Source organism: Arabidopsis lyrata (genome assembly GCF_000004255.2).
Source record: "Arabidopsis lyrata subsp. lyrata unplaced genomic scaffold ARALYscaffold_6, whole genome shotgun sequence".
Taxonomy (NCBI): Eukaryota; Viridiplantae; Streptophyta; class Magnoliopsida; order Brassicales; family Brassicaceae; genus Arabidopsis; species Arabidopsis lyrata.
In genome coordinates this window covers 10,382,460-10,398,201 of record NW_003302550.1, presented here as the reverse complement: position 1 = coordinate 10,398,201, position 15,742 = coordinate 10,382,460, and the positions used below count along the sequence as shown (strand labels likewise).

General features: G+C 34.4%; 4 protein-coding genes across 5 annotated transcripts; 3 read left to right on the top strand and 1 right to left on the bottom strand.

Annotated features, from left to right (window-relative positions):
* Positions 1-1,139: 1,139 nt before the first annotated feature.
* LOC9308163 (squalene epoxidase 4) lies at positions 1,140-4,844 on the top strand. The gene is made up of 8 exons (XM_002874125.2): positions 1,140-1,701; positions 2,406-2,517; positions 2,650-2,827; positions 2,965-3,133; positions 3,262-3,480; positions 3,620-3,907; positions 4,127-4,405; positions 4,513-4,844. The coding sequence occupies exons 1-8, from the start codon at positions 1,504-1,506 to the stop codon at positions 4,585-4,587; spliced, it is 1,518 nt and encodes a 505-aa protein (XP_002874171.2). The 5' UTR covers positions 1,140-1,503; the 3' UTR covers positions 4,588-4,844.
* Positions 4,845-4,935: 91 nt separating this feature from the next.
* LOC9310238 lies at positions 4,936-6,816 on the bottom strand. Its single transcript, XM_002872047.2, has 4 exons — positions 6,400-6,816; positions 6,080-6,194; positions 5,494-5,745; positions 4,936-5,413 (listed from the first exon to the last, which is right to left on the bottom strand). The coding sequence occupies exons 1-4, from the start codon at positions 6,642-6,644 to the stop codon at positions 5,078-5,080; spliced, it is 948 nt and encodes a 315-aa protein (XP_002872093.1). The 5' UTR covers positions 6,645-6,816; the 3' UTR covers positions 4,936-5,077.
* Positions 6,817-9,443: 2,627 nt separating this feature from the next.
* Positions 9,444-12,199, top strand: LOC9310237 (RNA polymerase sigma factor sigE, chloroplastic/mitochondrial). Of its 2 annotated transcripts, XM_021022900.1 has the most exons (6): positions 9,444-9,589; positions 9,918-10,676; positions 10,798-10,944; positions 11,027-11,263; positions 11,349-11,612; positions 11,721-12,199. In XM_021022900.1, the coding sequence occupies exons 2-6, from the start codon at positions 9,969-9,971 to the stop codon at positions 11,916-11,918; spliced, it is 1,554 nt and encodes a 517-aa protein (XP_020878559.1). In that variant the 5' UTR covers positions 9,444-9,589; positions 9,918-9,968; the 3' UTR covers positions 11,919-12,199. The 2 variants fall into 2 exon arrangements, with proteins under 2 accessions (XP_020878559.1, XP_002874170.1); XM_002874124.2 differs by lacking the exon at positions 9,444-9,589 and having other exon boundaries at positions 9,630-10,676.
* Positions 12,200-13,886: 1,687 nt separating this feature from the next.
* Positions 13,887-15,653, top strand: LOC9308162 (probable WRKY transcription factor 30). The gene is made up of 3 exons (XM_021023647.1): positions 13,887-14,397; positions 14,479-14,613; positions 14,838-15,653. The coding sequence occupies exons 1-3, from the start codon at positions 14,132-14,134 to the stop codon at positions 15,349-15,351; spliced, it is 915 nt and encodes a 304-aa protein (XP_020879306.1). The 5' UTR covers positions 13,887-14,131; the 3' UTR covers positions 15,352-15,653.
* The last annotated feature ends 89 nt before the right edge of the window (positions 15,654-15,742 follow it).

Sequence of the window (15,742 nt, the reverse complement as noted above, 5' to 3'; positions counted from 1 at the left end):
ACCTGTTTTATTTTTACTCTAACATGTGTATATGATAAGTATTTTCCATGCTTGTTTATTTAAGAGAGCTTGATTAAATTCTCCTTAAAGCCCATATTTTTCATTATTTATTATAATTGACTGTCCAATCCAAAGAAAGATTTTACAAGAATAAAATTACTATCTCTACTACAAACTAAACAACATATATATGATATAGAAATAAGAAATTAAAAGTCGAGAAATTAATAAGTCGGTTTCTGAGAAATTTGAACCGTCCAAAAATTCAAAGAAATTAGCTAATCATCAAGAAATTGCATTAATGTGATCAATTATGTGCAATTCGTCTTCAAATCAAAATTAACTACCCCTCGAGAAAACATATGATTGCCATGACATATAGTAAAGTTTTCTATTCGGAGTTAAGGAGAAACAAACTTTTTGTTTAACATTTTGCTCCTAGGAACCCATGCTAATTTGATTGTTTATAAGTATAAATTTTTGTAATTATTAATTACAACATGTCCATAGTTCTAACTTCTAACTAATGACACTTATGATTACAAAAAAATATACTATTATTGATATCTTTTTTTTTTTTTTTTTTTTTTTTTTTTTTTTGATAACCGTTGTCATCCCAAAGGCTTTCTAGGCCCAAAGACTAATCCACGAGGCCTTGCATCCAGATACGCTTTATCCCATCGTTAAGGGAGCGGCTAGATGGCCAACCCGAATCGAACCCAGGAGGGGGAACTCACAGCCGTGAGCCCTTTACCAAGTGGACCAACGTGGGTTGGTTCTATTATTGATATCTTGACACGTTCTTAGTAATTAATTCAAGATATGATAGATAGGCCATGCTGTTAGATTACAAAATTCGTGAGCGAACTTTCCGGAACTGAAAGAAACATTATTATTATTATTTTGATAAAACAAAAACATAAATTTAAAATAATTTTATTTTCTTTGCCCTTTTTAGTCCATTTAAAGTTCTGGATGGAGCAAACACTCTGGGAGTATTTCTTAAAGATTCTATGACGCATAAGAAGTTGAAATAGGTGTTGTTGCCGATAGATGTCTATGCACAAAATATATCGATCCCGTTATGCGCTTGTAATTTGTTTGTGTGGTGGCCACCGTGGCCACTATTTGTTCGATATTACCTTAGTTATATCTTTAATTAATAATTATAGGAGACTATGCTTAGCAAATTAATACGAATTATTTTTGTTTTGTCAACGAAGATATGATAAACTAACTAGAAACTATATAGAATGAGTAATTATTGATTTATTTAGAAAGCTGGCTTACAAATATCATGTCATGTGAATATAATTTGATCCCATGTCGACCTGTAACTGACTCATATTGATTGGCCAAGCTGTGGAACTCTAGTTTATTGCATTTTAAAAAATTTTATTTTAAGGGTTTGTTACATATTTTTAGCTTGTTTTGACATTGTGGGTTTCTCCTATTTAACGATCACTTCAGGTACAAAGGCATAGAAATAATTACTAAGTGGTAATGACAATGACTTACGCGTGGTTATGGACGCTTCTCGCCTTCGTTCTGACATGGATGGTTTTACACCTCATCAAGATGAAGAAGGCGGCAACCGAAGATGTAGAGGCAGAGGCAGAAGAGAGATCAGATGGTGCCACTGATGTCATCATTGTTGGAGCGGGTGTTGCAGGCGCTTCTCTTGCTTATGCTCTTGCTAAGGTATATATTTGTACATGTGACGGTCTTTTGCATAAGTTGGTCTTTGAGAAATTAAGATCCGCCATGTTATTAATTGCAGTGATCAGTAGAAATGATTAGCGTTCAAATTTTCTTGATGTTTTGGAATCCTACATAACCGAATGATTTAGGATTTTGGTAGTTTTCATGTGTTTTGGGTAGCTTCATTAATCAAAGTAAATACTTCTTTTTTGTTGGATCGGCTATATAGTATGGTTGATGGCGGTGTTATAATTAATTTTATCAAACTTCAAATAGGTTGAATTATCTTAACCGTTGTAACAAGTTTTGAGGCTTCAATTGCTTTTTGGTATGGATTAGAGATAGGTGTTAAATGAAAAATTTAGAAAGATTATCAGATTGTTAATGAAAAAAGTTATTTATCAAAACTAGTGTTCTTAACCTAAAATTAAATAATTACGTGATAAAACCCCTTCCATGATACGAATAATATGAACTAAATTAAATCAATGAACACGGTAAAATGTTTGTATTCAACAAAAAAAGGAACGTGGTAGAAAGTTTTTCTTTTTTTATAAGAAATCAGTATTAAGCTTCTAGTCCAACATTACATTTCTAAAAGAATTCGATAGCGGATTCAACAATTTTTTACAGAAAATGTTGTTTTTTTCTATTTTGTCCCTATTAGTTACTAATTATGTGTAATTAACTGAATGCGGATGCAGGATGGACGACGAGTACATGTGATAGAGAGGGACTTGAAAGAGCCACAAAGATTCATGGGAGAGCTTATGCAAGCGGGAGGCCGCTTCATGTTAGCCCAGCTTGGCCTCGAAGGTCTCTTTCTTCACTACATCTTTACATTCATTGCTACACATTGCTTGACTTGTTGCCACAAGCACATATATATGCATATGAACATATGTTATATTTCGTTAATTTGCGATGTTGGGGTTCTATATGTATTAGATTGTTTGGAGGAGATAGACGCTCAAGAAGCCAAGTCCTTGGCAATTTACAAGGACGGAAAACACGCGACATTGCCTTTTCCAGATGACAAGAAGTTTCCTCATGAACCAGTCGGTAGACTTTTACGTAATGGCCGTCTGGTACAACGTTTACGCCAAAAAGCAGCTTCTCTTAGCAAGTATGTACAAATTTTTACTTAGCTTCTTTTTTTGTATACTTTTTATAACTTATGAATGAGTAAAATAATCTTACGACTCTTATACACTAGATTTCTATTTCATCTTCTTGATGATAAAATGCAATGAACATTGGCAGTGTACAATTAGAAGAAGGAATGGCGAAGTCTTTAATTGAAGAAAATGGAGTGGTTAAAGGAGTGACATACAAGAACAGCGCAGGCGAGGAAACAACGGCCTTTGCACCTCTCACTGTCGTATGCGATGGTTGTTATTCAAACCTTCGCCGGTCACTCGTGGATAATTCTGTGAGTACATACTTATCTTTTAAGCATTTTATTTGTAGACTGCCATTTTTCACTATAAACTACAACAAAATATTGGTCTTGTCGTTAACTACCGAGTTTAAGGATCATAATCGTATATTTATATATAGGAGGAAGTGCTCTCGTACATGGTGGGTTATGTCACGAAGAATAGCCGACTTGAAGATCCACATAGTCTACATCTTATATTTTCTAAACCTTTGGTCTGTGTTATATATCAAATAACCAGTGATGAAGTTCGTTGTGTAGCCGAAGTTCCCGCTGATAGTATTCCTTCTATTGCGAATGGCGAAATGTCTACCTTCCTCAAGAAATCAATGGCTCCTCAGGTACATATCAAAGTATTGATAGTAAAAGTAAAAGCTTTTATAATATATATAGGTGTGTTTTAACATTTTCATGGTGTTCAAATGGTATTATTTTGTTCAAATGACTTTGTTTACATCATCGATCCCTTTGGGGTTGTAGATACCTGCAACTGGAAATCTTCGTGAGATATTTTTGAAAGGCATAGAGGAAGGATTACCAGAGATAAAATCAACAGCGACAAAAAGTATGTCAGCAAGATTGTGTGATAAGAGAGGAGTGATTGTGTTGGGAGATGCATTCAATATGCGTCATCCTATAATCGCGTCAGGGATGATGGTTGCTCTCTCGGACATTTGCATTCTACGCAATCTACTCAGACCATTACCTAACCTCGGCAATACTAAGAAGGTCTCTGATATTGTCAAGTCCTTTTACATCATCCGCAAGGTTAGTTATGACATACTTAGTTTTTACTAGAGAAGTATATTACTTTGGTTCTGGTTTAATTAAATGGAGTGACTCGATATTTATACGTTTTTTTTTTTTTTTTTTTTTTTTGATAATAACTCGATATTTATACGTTAGAATGTCATATATCCTATTATCAAGTTGTGTTGGACTAGTGGTATGACTTAATTTTTATTTGTTGATTTTGAATGGCAAAAGCCAATGTCAGCGACCGTAAACACGCTGGCTAGTATCTTTTCGCAAGTGCTTGTTGCTACAACGGACGAAGCAAGAGAGGGAATGCGACAAGGCTGCTTCAATTACCTAGCTCGTGGAGATTTTAAAACAGCCGGATTGATGACTATTCTCGGAGGCATGAACCCTCACCCCCTTACTCTAGTCCTTCATCTTGTAGCCATCACCCTTACGTCCATGGGCCACTTGCTTTCTCCCTTTCCTTCGCCTGTTCGCTTTTGGCATAGCCTCAGACTTTTTGCCGTAAGGCTTTCTATTTTCTAGGCTATTTTAACACAAATCACAAATGTATACCTTTTTAACGGCTATAAACTTGTTTCTTATATGACTTTTTCTATGTGAATCAACAGTGGGCTTTGCAAATGTTGGGTGCACATTTAGTAACAAACGCAGCTCGTTTTAGAAGAACCTATATCGCCAAATAGTAAACCTTTTACAATCAAATAAATAATTGTGTGTATATGAAGTTGAGCCTTTGGTTAAGCTCTACTGAATTATCTTGTAACCAAACATGGATATGTTACATGCTGATTTGTTATATTCTATATATTGATTCTTGATTTTCTGCTTATAAATTTCCCTCGTGTTTACTCAAGGTTCTCTGCTGATTTTTAGGGTCTCCATAATTTTACATTTCTCTCACTACAGGACTTTTTTGGTTAAACCAGTTTCAAAGAGAGAACTGAACCAGGTTTTTCTAATCCGGTGCAATGCATGATATTATGGTAAGTGGCTCTGAATCTCAAATAGGTATAAAGATTAAAGTCTTGATGTATTGTAACATATTTCAATATTCATAAAGGCTGATCAACAAGGAAACGAATCATAGCTTGTGGTGAACGGCAAAATCTGTTGTCTTCGTAGATAAAAACGAATATAGAGTACAAAACAACATCTAAACAAGAATAATCTTCCTCAGCTCTGTCCAACGAGAACATCCTTGTATGGTGTCGGAGATGATACTACCACGGTCTCTGTAGCTCCCGCTCCAGCTTTGGAGGTTAAGTGGGCACGGGGTTTGGTTCTACTAGAAGCTTCGTCAGCTTCCATTTTCCTTATTCTTTCTTCTTCAGCAACAAGAGGGAGATATCCTTCTCTCCCTTCAAGAAGCCGGTCTTGAGCTCCGCCCCGTAGTTTCTCGAGGCGTAGCCCAGTGATCTGAACGAAGTTAAAAACCTTAACAACGTTCATCAATCCTCCCACAAACAAACATATAGCCCCGGCAATCCCAAGCCAAACCCATCTTTCCCCCTGAAAATTTATTATTTACGGTAAGAAGCGGATTTTGAAAACCAATTATTATGCGATAAATTTGGTTTTCAAGTACTTACAAGAAGCTTCAAGCCACTGTGAGATGACCCGGATTGGTCGAGGCTATTGAGAACTGCCGAAACCAAGAATAGAAGAGATCCAACCAAGAAAGGAATGTGAACACACTGCTGTAGAATTTGGACATGACTGTCTGCTCTCTGGTAGATTTGGCATGAGTTGTGAATCGATCCTATCACCCAAAGCAACGGACCCGCAATAAGCAAGTTTAATGCATGATGCTCTCTTCCACTGTATCCACGTTTTGTCTCAGCCTAAATAATCCAGCGAAAAAAATCACATCGGAATGTGACTACGTGTAATTAGTCCGACACATATCAAAAGTTGTTATTCACAACATTTCACAATATTTTACTCTATTACTTATGTTTTGTGACATGAATCACAATGAACATAATGGACAATCTCAGATTAATATGCCACAAGCACTTGGCTTTATCTGCTCAATGCCGATGATGACCTCTTCAAATACTAGCTGTAATTGTTACAAAACTGATATCACCGAAACCTAACCGATTTAGTTCGCTTCTCTCTAGTACTTTCTTAGGAGGCATATATGTAAAATTTGATGAACAATAAAAGTTATACCTGATGGAAGACGAAAAAGATTCCCAAGAAAAAAACTACCGAACCCGCTATCTGAACCAGAGGGACTGCAAATTCCACAAGCCCCAGTTGCAAATCATACTCCATTAACCTTAACCTTAGATCACAAAAACAATAAGCTCATAACTAAAACGTTCTTTTTAATCCCCCAACATTGGTGAATATAAAGTTATATACAGTATATCACACGTAGTCATATTCGAGCTAACAAATTATGGTAAATTAACTCTTTTTTTTTTGTTTAAGAAGGTAAATTTAATACTAAGATTACTAAATTAAGCAAGCTTTTTGAGATCATTTACCGGTAATCGATTCCGGCTAGATGAGCCACGAGATCATGAACATTCACGGCAGTTATAAGAACGAGAGCTAGGAGAATAAGGACGAGGCCGGATCTTGGTTCCCATGAGAATCCTGTCGCCGTGAAACCGCCGATGAGCGCTACGGTTGCAAACAAGTATAGACCTGCGTTGATGTACTCGGCTCTGCTCCTCCCTAGCCGAGGGCCGTACGTTCTAATCTCACGCGCCGTCGCGAGTTTCACCATTTGATTGAAGATTATGTGTCTAGAGAGAGACTGAGAGATCTGGGAAAGACTCAGAGAGAGAGAGAGAGAGCGGTTTACGTGGCCTTGTGCATGGAGTTCTACTAGGGAAGTGTAACGTGGCAGATTGTAGAAAACAGCTGACTTTCGTAGAAGACGTTGTCGTTTTATCCTCCAGGTATTTTTTTTTTTTTTTTGCCACATCCTCCAGGTACTATTTTAAATTTGGGCTTCTTATTGGGCTAATCTTAGGCTATCTTACAGCTAAAATAAAGGACTCAAAAGTAAAAGTTTAGGATATTATTGGGTCATGAGCCTAATAAAATATATATCTAAACATAGTTTATTGTTTATTAAATTTGATATCTATAAATTAGTATGTTTTAAACTTTTTAAAATTTAGTACTATTCAGCTAAAATTTTGAATACTTTTTTTTTTAAAAGAAGATTTAAAATATTTTATTAAAATTTAATGTGATCTAAAATAGTAATGCCATTAACATTTCTTCAACTTTGTAACTCCGACTCTTGGGCTATACCAAAAGCCACAAAACCAACAAAGAAAAAAGCAAATGGAAATCAAAGTATTTAAACAATTGGAGTTTTAGCGTAATAATTAGGATTAATATATTCTCTCTGTTTTTTTATAAGTGATGTTTTAAGCTTCTAATTTTGTTCTTAAATATAAAATGTTTTCAATTTTCAATGCAAAATGAATTATTATTTTTTATTGATTTTGACGATTTTTATTCTCTAGTTTGATTTTTTATTGGTTGATTAGATAATAAATGATGTTTTAGTTTAGAAATAAACAAAAATTAAATGATTAATTTATATGCATTCTCCTAAAACATCATTTATAAAAGAACGAAGAGAGTATTTGACTTTTAAAAGTTCAAAAAAATATGTTAATCGGTTTATAATATGGCTACGTAAATGCTTCTGAAGCCACCACTTTATTTTGGGTCCAACTGTTGCTGAGAAGACCATCCACGTGTATATTACCTGATCCACAACCACAAGACTTGACCCTTTAGGAAATATCTTCTCCTCCACTATAAATTAGCCACGTCGTCTCTCTCGCCATCTCCGCTTGTGCATTCTCACCTATGTTGCATGGAAACTCCATCTAAGGTGCGTTTCCCGTTTCGGAAACTCTTGGAAATGCGTGGAAACGTCATGAAAACACGTTTCCTTAGGAGGGGTTATTGGTTCATAGATTTATATAGAATTAGAAATCCAAACAAAAATCATTTGTTATTCAATCATTGATTTTAAAATCCTAATTAAATTCATGTGTTATTGGTTCTATGATTTATAAATACTAGTTAAAATCTTATGTTATTCGTTTAGTCATTTGTTTTTGGATTTGAGAATCCAAATTATGTTTTAAATGGAATTAAATGGAATTGAAAGAGAAAAATAGAAGGATTCAAATCCATGGATAAACACATGTTATTTTAAAATCCATATATCTTGATTTCATAATTAATAGAAATTTTCAAATTCTATATGGATTTACAAATTAACAAACTAATAACACCCCCTAAAAAGTCAATTTAGAAACGCGATGGAAACGTACGTTTCCATTTTGGAAACACATCGGAAACTTAATTTTTTCTTTTGAAACATAAACATTAATTATTTTAAAAATATAAGTATATATTTGATATTTTTTCTTTAAAAACTTAAAAATATGAAACACTTATTTTATTATTTGTGATCATGATATATGGTCTTAATTTTTGATTTTGAGTGTTGTTATCATTATTTTAGTTACACTATTTAATATTTTTATTAATGATTATGTTATTTAAAATATATATTTAATATTCTTTTGATGTTTAATATATATATATATATATATATATATATATATATATATACGTTTCCAAAACGTTTCCATTTCGTAATTTTTTAAAAAATCCGTTTCCACGTTTCCACACGTTTCGCTTCCGCGTTTCCGTTTCCGTTTCCATGCAACCTAGATTCTCACTACCGTTTATTTTTTGCCCTTGTTGGCCGTTGGATCTTATCTTCGAGCTATTTGCACATTTAGTTAAATAGTTATAGATTTACATTTACATTTACTCAAACCTTTTGTAAAACGAATTAAACCATGATTAATATAAAACTAAAAGTCAATTGTGACGAGGAAAATTTTTAATCAATAAATCTTGTAGAAGTGTTGATAAATTATAAAATTGTTTACACATTAAAATTTTGTAAAAATACAAATAAATATAGTTCAATCGAATCGGTAGAGTTACGTTTAAAATTAACTACTATTCAGATCCTTAATGAATGCTCACCAATAGTGGTGCAAAGGTTAAAAATTTGAAACTATTAACAAAATCTCGATAAAATTTTAGAATTGATCATGCTTGTGACACAAAATCATTGTTATTACGCCAGTTGATTCCGAATATTTTAGAGATTGAAAATTACAGTTAAACTTATATAAATTAATACCTCGTTAAATTAATAACTTTGTTCGGTCCTAATTGATATTTTGGCTCAAATATGATTTTTATAAATTAATAAACACGATAAATTAATAAAAATAGTAAAATACATTGATTTTAATATTATTAATTTATAGAAGTTTTACTGTATTTTTCATTTGTCTCTTAGGCTCGAATGCTTTACGTGGTGTGATTGTATCCAACGAGTTAACACACCCATTGAATTAGTCAGGCTAATTAATTCCGAATCATCAACGTGGTTTAAATTGATTAAAATAAACTTTTGGGGTTTTATGAATAGATTCCGGAAACATACGGCGTCACATTGTCATTAATCTGTGGACACCATAATTTACGTAGTTCATTGAGACATATTTTCGTATTCCTCTCCAATTTTTCTTTATATTTAAAATTCGTGAACCAGAATCTAAAATCGAACGAAGATTCTCGAAGAAATATTTCTCTCCGACGATACTTACAAAGGTATGCTATAGCGATTTGCTTCGTCGATATCGAACATTAAACATCGTTTCGATAAGATCTTACTTAGTGCGTAACGATTTCTGTGTTAGACTTATTTGATCTTTCTGTGTAAAATTCTTACAATTTGTTGATCACTGGTTATGCTCACGAAAGATTTCGACTTTGCATTTTGATTCTCTGTAATTTGAAGAAATCTGAATTTGGGTTTTCATGATCGCTCTTAAATGTCGAATCTTTCAAATTCTAGTTTTGGTTCGTCTCTTTATATCATCGCTTGTTCTGTAGTAAAATTGCTCTAAGTTATAATGAGACATGTTTCTGCTTGCAGCACAAGTGAGCTAGCTTTTCGAAAGATTCAATTTTTCAGCCTTAAATTGTGATGGGAGTTGTGTTTATTTCAAGTTCAGCTGCAAGATCTCCGCTAGGGTTAAGCAGTGATCTTTTGACACATCGGTCTTCGCTTAAGAAGCCATCAATTGTTGCGTTTAAAGCCGATGATTCGAGCAATTCAGCTTTGATTATTCCTCCTCGTGAACAAGTTTTGATTCCTGCGGAAAAGCATAATGAGAAGAAGAGAGTAGTGACGAGGAGGAAGCCGTGTAAAGCTCCGAAAAAGCCGAGTTCGTTGGAACATAATTCGGCTCCTTCGTGTTCATTAGGAGTTGATTACTATGAAGCTGCTGCTAGACTTGAAAGCATATACAAGCTTAGTCCTGCAACAACCACATTAGACGAAGAGGATGTTGAAGATGGCGGTTCCAAAGCGAAAGTTTCACCGAGGAGAAAACGGAAACAGAGTGGTGAGGAGAAGAAAGTTGTTGTGAGGAATAATGTGATGAAGGAAAAGCGTTTGAGCCTTGATAAACGGATCGCTTTGAAGAGAAATGTTCAAGAGAAACCAGTTGTTATTTCTGCTGAGAAGAAAGTAACAAAGAAGCAGCAAGAAGAGGAGAAGATCGAAAGGCTTGTGCGGGACTATTCAGCTTCTAATGATATAGTGAGCTTGGACTGGAAAAAGATGAAGATACCCCCTGTTCTTTCTTCCACTGAACATGCTTGGTTGTTTAAGTTGATGCAACCTATGAAGGTATTCTTCTTTTTTCTTGAAAATAGCATGTAGTCTATAGATAGATGATGATTCACTAGGAAGCTGGAATCGAGTTTTCATTGCAAGATATGCTCAAATTGTTTGGGGCTTAACATTGCAGGCTCTTCTGGAAGTGAAAGATGAATTGCAAAAGAGCTTGGGAAGAGAGCCTAGGGAAGCTGAAATAGCCGGGGAGATCAATATGACTGCGGGTGAAGTCAAAAAGAAAATCGAAATAGGTAGAGCTGCAAGAAACAAACTTATTAAGGTTAGTGTATAAAAAGGTTTTAGCCATTACCTTTCTTAGAAAGACTATTCTTTTAGCTTATTGTTTTTCTCCTTCATTGCAGCACAATCTCCGGCTTGTCTTGTTTGTTATGAACAAATATTTTCATGATTTTACCAACGGACCGAAATTCCAAGACCTCTGTCAAGCCGGTATGAGAGGGCTTATCACAGCAATTGACCGCTTTGAGCCAAAAAGGAAGTTTCGTCTTTCAACTTATGGTTTGTTTTGGATTAGACATGCCATCATAAGGTCAATGACAACCTCAAACTTCACTCGTGTCCCATTTGGACTTGAATCGGTATGTAACCCTCTTTGGCTCTTTACTCAGAAATAGATTGTTTTGCTGAGACCTTACGCATTTTCTCTTTGTTGAAACCATTCAGGTTAGAGTGGAGATTTTCAAAACAAAGACTGAGCTATTGTTTGAGCTGGGAAGACTTCCAACCGAGGACGAGGTAGTTGAGAGACTCAAGATAACACCTGAGAGATACCGTGAAGTATTGAGGGCTGCAAAACCGGTTTTGTCACTAAATTCAAAACATTCGGTTACTCAAGAAGAATTCATCAACGGAATCACAGATGTTGATGGTGTTGGAGCTAATAACAGCAGACAGCCTGCTCTTCTCAGGCTCGCTCTCGACGACGTGGTGAGTTTCAATTCTCCATCTTTACTCTTGTTAGTAATTAGCTTATCTTTATCAGTTTTGGCTTCTTGTCTATATGAATACCAAAAACCTATTACATTTCACTCTCAGCTCGATTCATTGAAGCCGAAAGAGAGTCTGGTTATTCGCCAGAGGTACGGTCTTGATGGGAAAGGCGACAGGACTCTAGGAGAGATAGCTGGAAATCTCAACATCTCTAGAGAAATGGTTAGGAAACATGAAGTCAAGGCCTTGATGAAGCTTAAGCATCAGGCTCGAGTTGATTACCTTCGTCAATACATCGTCTGAAACCAAACCGAGCCGAATTGAGCGCCTCACTCAAGCATTTGTGCATACTTGGTATGATTTCTTGAATTTACGAGATACTTCAAACCCTCTTATAACCGTTGTATAGTTGTGTATGTAAGTAATATCAGAGTTACTTATAGCTGCGTTAAATCGAACAGTGAATCAAAATCGTTGTATTATATCATTACTATACAGTCTATACTCATACTGAAAAGTTATACATGTAAAGTTTGAGACATTGTATGCATTATTTTCACAAAATTGAACCGGTTGATTCCTAAGAAAACGGAATCAATACACCGGAACATTGAACCGGTGTGAAATAATACAATTCAACTAGTCTTCAGTCCGGTTAGATTGAACTTTGATTAGCTTAAAACCGGTTTAGAGCGGTGCTAAAGATTCTGAGAAGAGTTTACAATAATGTTAAACCGTTGATTATTGGCTTCGTGAAGTCTATTACACGGCAACGAACAAACTTTTTTTGGTCTTTGCCATTAATGTCTAATAATAATATTTCTGCCGTATTCTATAGATCATGATTGGTTTATATGTGCCTAAAAATCAATTTAAAATTTAGGTATGTCCATTTAACTCCGAATTTTTGATACAAAGAATTTTCAGTGGCTGACACTAGAGAATGGTCAAGCCATTATCATCACAAAACCTTAGTCACACTTCCATGTTTTCATTCTAATGACTGTGATGTCATTGAGTCGTCATAAAATGTTAATGTGGTATCTTTTTTTTTTTTTGTCAAATTTTTTTTTTGTTTTTAACCAGGTTGTCCGGGCCCCACTACTGGTATCCTGGTGGTCTTACATACCAGGTTCACGTTATCCCATCGCTAAAGGCGTGACAGTGGCCAAATGGGGTAAAATCCAGAATTGTCGCGCTTGCAGAGATAGACTGATAACGTTTGTGTTTTTAGTATTAATGTTTGTGTTTATTTTTTATTTTTATTTTTTTTTAAGTTAGATTTTAGCATTTGTGACAAGCCTCAAACGTTTTTGTTTAAAGTTTTGCATTTGCATTTAGAGTAGAAGCAGTGCAAAAGAATAGGCATAAGTGTTTAGGCCCAAGGCAAGGCCATATCTAAATATATTTTCATACAAAAAGGTCTATATATGCACCTAAATTTTCTTTTGAATAAGACCAAAAACAAAAATTGAAATTTACATATTTTCAAATATTCTCTAAAAATATATTTATTTTAATTTAAAATGGCGAATAAATTTCTTTTCACTGGAATTTCTATGTACGTTACTAACGTTAGATTGTCCCTGGTTTACTAGAGTTTGCGTTTGTATGTAGCATTATTATTTGCGTTGTCGTTAGCTTTTACGTCTGCATTTAGTGTTATGTTTCTTGCTTTTGGATTAGCATTTCTGTTGGATTTATTTTTGCATTTTTTTAAATGTTTAAATTTTGAATTAATCTATTTTTAAGATTTATTATATAAGAATTTTATTATTTATGAATTATGATATTTCATATATTATCCTATATTTCTAATGTATATTGTTTGATCTCATAAATATTTAAACCGCCTAATACCATCTAAACTTCGATTATGTGTTATAGATACTAGCCGATGATTTTTCACTTGTTTATTGTCTAGCGTTTTCTTAAACACTTTAGAGAAATTCTAGAAATTGGATCTTATATTGAATTTGGTTCCATTAAAGATAATTAGTTAAACTTGATTCAAAACAAAATGAATATTCCAACATAGTGATCAATATATTTGATATTTCTCTTGGAATTTCTAAACTCAATATTATAATTTATAGCAAAATTAAAAGTTAAAATAGAAAATCATATTTCTTAGTAATAATGAAAATTATTAACAAATTAATTTTACGAATAAGAATTACATGATTGTGACCCTAATATAAAAACAAAACCAGATCATGTAAAATCAAACTTCAAAAATATGAGATCCAATAAACCAAAAATAAAGGATCGAGAAGCAGAGAACTGGTCAGCATGTTGGACTTTCCAAATTCATTGACCAAAGACCGGTCTCACTTCTCCAATCCACATCAGCTTTCTTCGTTCTTCAGTCAAAAAGTCAACTATCTCTCTCACACATAATCCTCTTTAAAATTCTCCTCTTTCTCAGTTTCCAAAGCCATGCAAAAATAAACATAGTAACAATACTTTAAACTATTTTACACCACTTTAATCTTATTCTCCACTCTTTGAACGTAATGGAGAAGAACCATAGTAGTGGAGAGTGGGAGAAGATGAAGAAGGAGATCAACGAGCTAATGACTGAAGGAAGAGACTATGCACACCAGTTTGGATCGGCTTCATCTCAAGAAACACGTGAACATTTGGCCAAGAAGATTCTTGAATCTTACCACAAGTCTCTCACCATCATGAACTACTCCGGCGAACTCGACCAAGTTTCCCACGGTGGAGGAAGCCCCAAGAGCGATGATTCCGATCAAGAACCACTTCATGTCATCAAGAGGTACCTCCATATCTATAAACTGTCATAACATATTTTTGTTTTGTTTTGCATAACTCATAATTATTTGAAAATGTAATATAGTTCAAAGAAGTCAATGCCAAGGTGGACTTCAAAAGTCAGAATTGCCCCTGGAGCTGGTATCGATAGAACGCTGGACGATGGATTCAGTTGGAGAAAGTACGGCCAGAAGGATATCCTCGGAGCCAAATTTCCAAGGTTAGTCTCGTAATTAAACTAATAAATCACTATTTAGGAAAAGAAGAATGTTCTCATTTTAGCCCTTCATTATATTCACTGAAAATGTGACAGGGACATAGTCTTCTGTTTTATGACTTAATTTTTGTAAAATAAAATTTTAAAGTTTTCTTAAAATGTAGGAAAAAATCTTAGTGGTATACGAGGAAAGAAAGTTCAACTAAAATGTCTATTTTTGGGTACAGAGGATACTATAGATGCACGTATAGAAAATCTCAAGGATGTGAAGCCACCAAACAAGTCCAAAGATCTGACGAAAATCAGATGCTCTTTGAGATCAGTTACCGAGGAATACATTCCTGCTCCCAAGCTGGACATGTCCGTTCAAACATCCCGGTACAGCATCTCGAACCGAACCAGACTCAAGAACACGAAAATCTTGACATGGTGAAGGAAAGTCTAGACAACTACAATCACCAAGCACATTTGCATGACAATTTTCACTATCCATTGTGCTCTACCCCAAATCTAGAGAATAACAATGCGTATATGCTTCAACTTAGAGACCACAACACTGAGTTTTTTGGATCTACAAGTTTCTCTAGTGATCTAAGAACTAATATCAACTACAATTTTCCGGCATCTGGCTCGGCTTCTCACTCTACATCAAACTCTCCGTCCACCGTTCCTTTGGAATCCCCATTTGAAAGCTATGATCCAAATCATCCATATGGAGGGTTTGGTGGGTTCTATTCTTAGTATCCACTTAAGGGAGGGACGGAACTTTTACATGATCTCTTGATTAAAGAGAGATATAGTTTTTCATAATAGCTAATCAATTTCCAATTCAAATTTCCTAATTAATTACTTTTTAAATCATTTTTATCAATATTGCTTATTTTCAGGTCTATGTTGAAATAAATGGATTTGTACTCGTACGTATGATCCTTGTTATCTAGCTTATAGTCCATGGTTTTTTACTTTTTACCATATGTTGTTGTAACATATTTGAATCTTTCTATTGCAAATTTGAGTCTAGCTTCTTTTAGCTATACTATTAATCGATCGGCCTATGTTAAAGATTTATTTTCACTGAGCGGTTCGTATATAACAGTCGTTACGAAAGATGTAATAATAACAAAAGATTGAT

Bases quoted from the DNA above. Each gene is read 5' to 3' on its own strand.
- LOC9308163 (XM_002874125.2), top strand. From the start codon at position 1,504: ATGACAATGACTTACGCGTGGTTATGGACGCTTCTCGCCTTCGTTCTG. The intron at 2,518-2,649 runs GTCTCTTTCTTC...TATATGTATTAG, and splicing joins AGCCCAGCTTGGCCTCGAAG to ATTGTTTGGAGGAGATAGAC. The intron at 4,406-4,512 runs GTAAGGCTTTCT...GTGAATCAACAG, and splicing joins ATAGCCTCAGACTTTTTGCC to TGGGCTTTGCAAATGTTGGG.
- LOC9310238 (XM_002872047.2), bottom strand. From the start codon at position 6,644: ATGGTGAAACTCGCGACGGCGCGTGAGATTAGAACGTACGGCCCTCGG. The intron at 6,195-6,399 runs GTAAATGATCTC...TTGTGATCTAAG, and splicing joins CTAGCCGGAATCGATTACCG to GTTAAGGTTAATGGAGTATG. The intron at 5,746-6,079 runs GTATAACTTTTA...TGGATTATTTAG, and splicing joins TCTTTTTCGTCTTCCATCAG to GCTGAGACAAAACGTGGATA.
- LOC9310237 (XM_021022900.1), top strand. From the start codon at position 9,969: ATGGGAGTTGTGTTTATTTCAAGTTCAGCTGCAAGATCTCCGCTAGGG. The intron at 11,264-11,348 runs GTATGTAACCCT...GAAACCATTCAG, and splicing joins TCCCATTTGGACTTGAATCG to GTTAGAGTGGAGATTTTCAA. The intron at 11,613-11,720 runs GTGAGTTTCAAT...TTTCACTCTCAG, and splicing joins GGCTCGCTCTCGACGACGTG to CTCGATTCATTGAAGCCGAA.
- LOC9308162 (XM_021023647.1), top strand. From the start codon at position 14,132: ATGGAGAAGAACCATAGTAGTGGAGAGTGGGAGAAGATGAAGAAGGAG. The intron at 14,398-14,478 runs GTACCTCCATAT...AATGTAATATAG, and splicing joins CCACTTCATGTCATCAAGAG to TTCAAAGAAGTCAATGCCAA. The intron at 14,614-14,837 runs GTTAGTCTCGTA...TTTTGGGTACAG, and splicing joins CTCGGAGCCAAATTTCCAAG to AGGATACTATAGATGCACGT.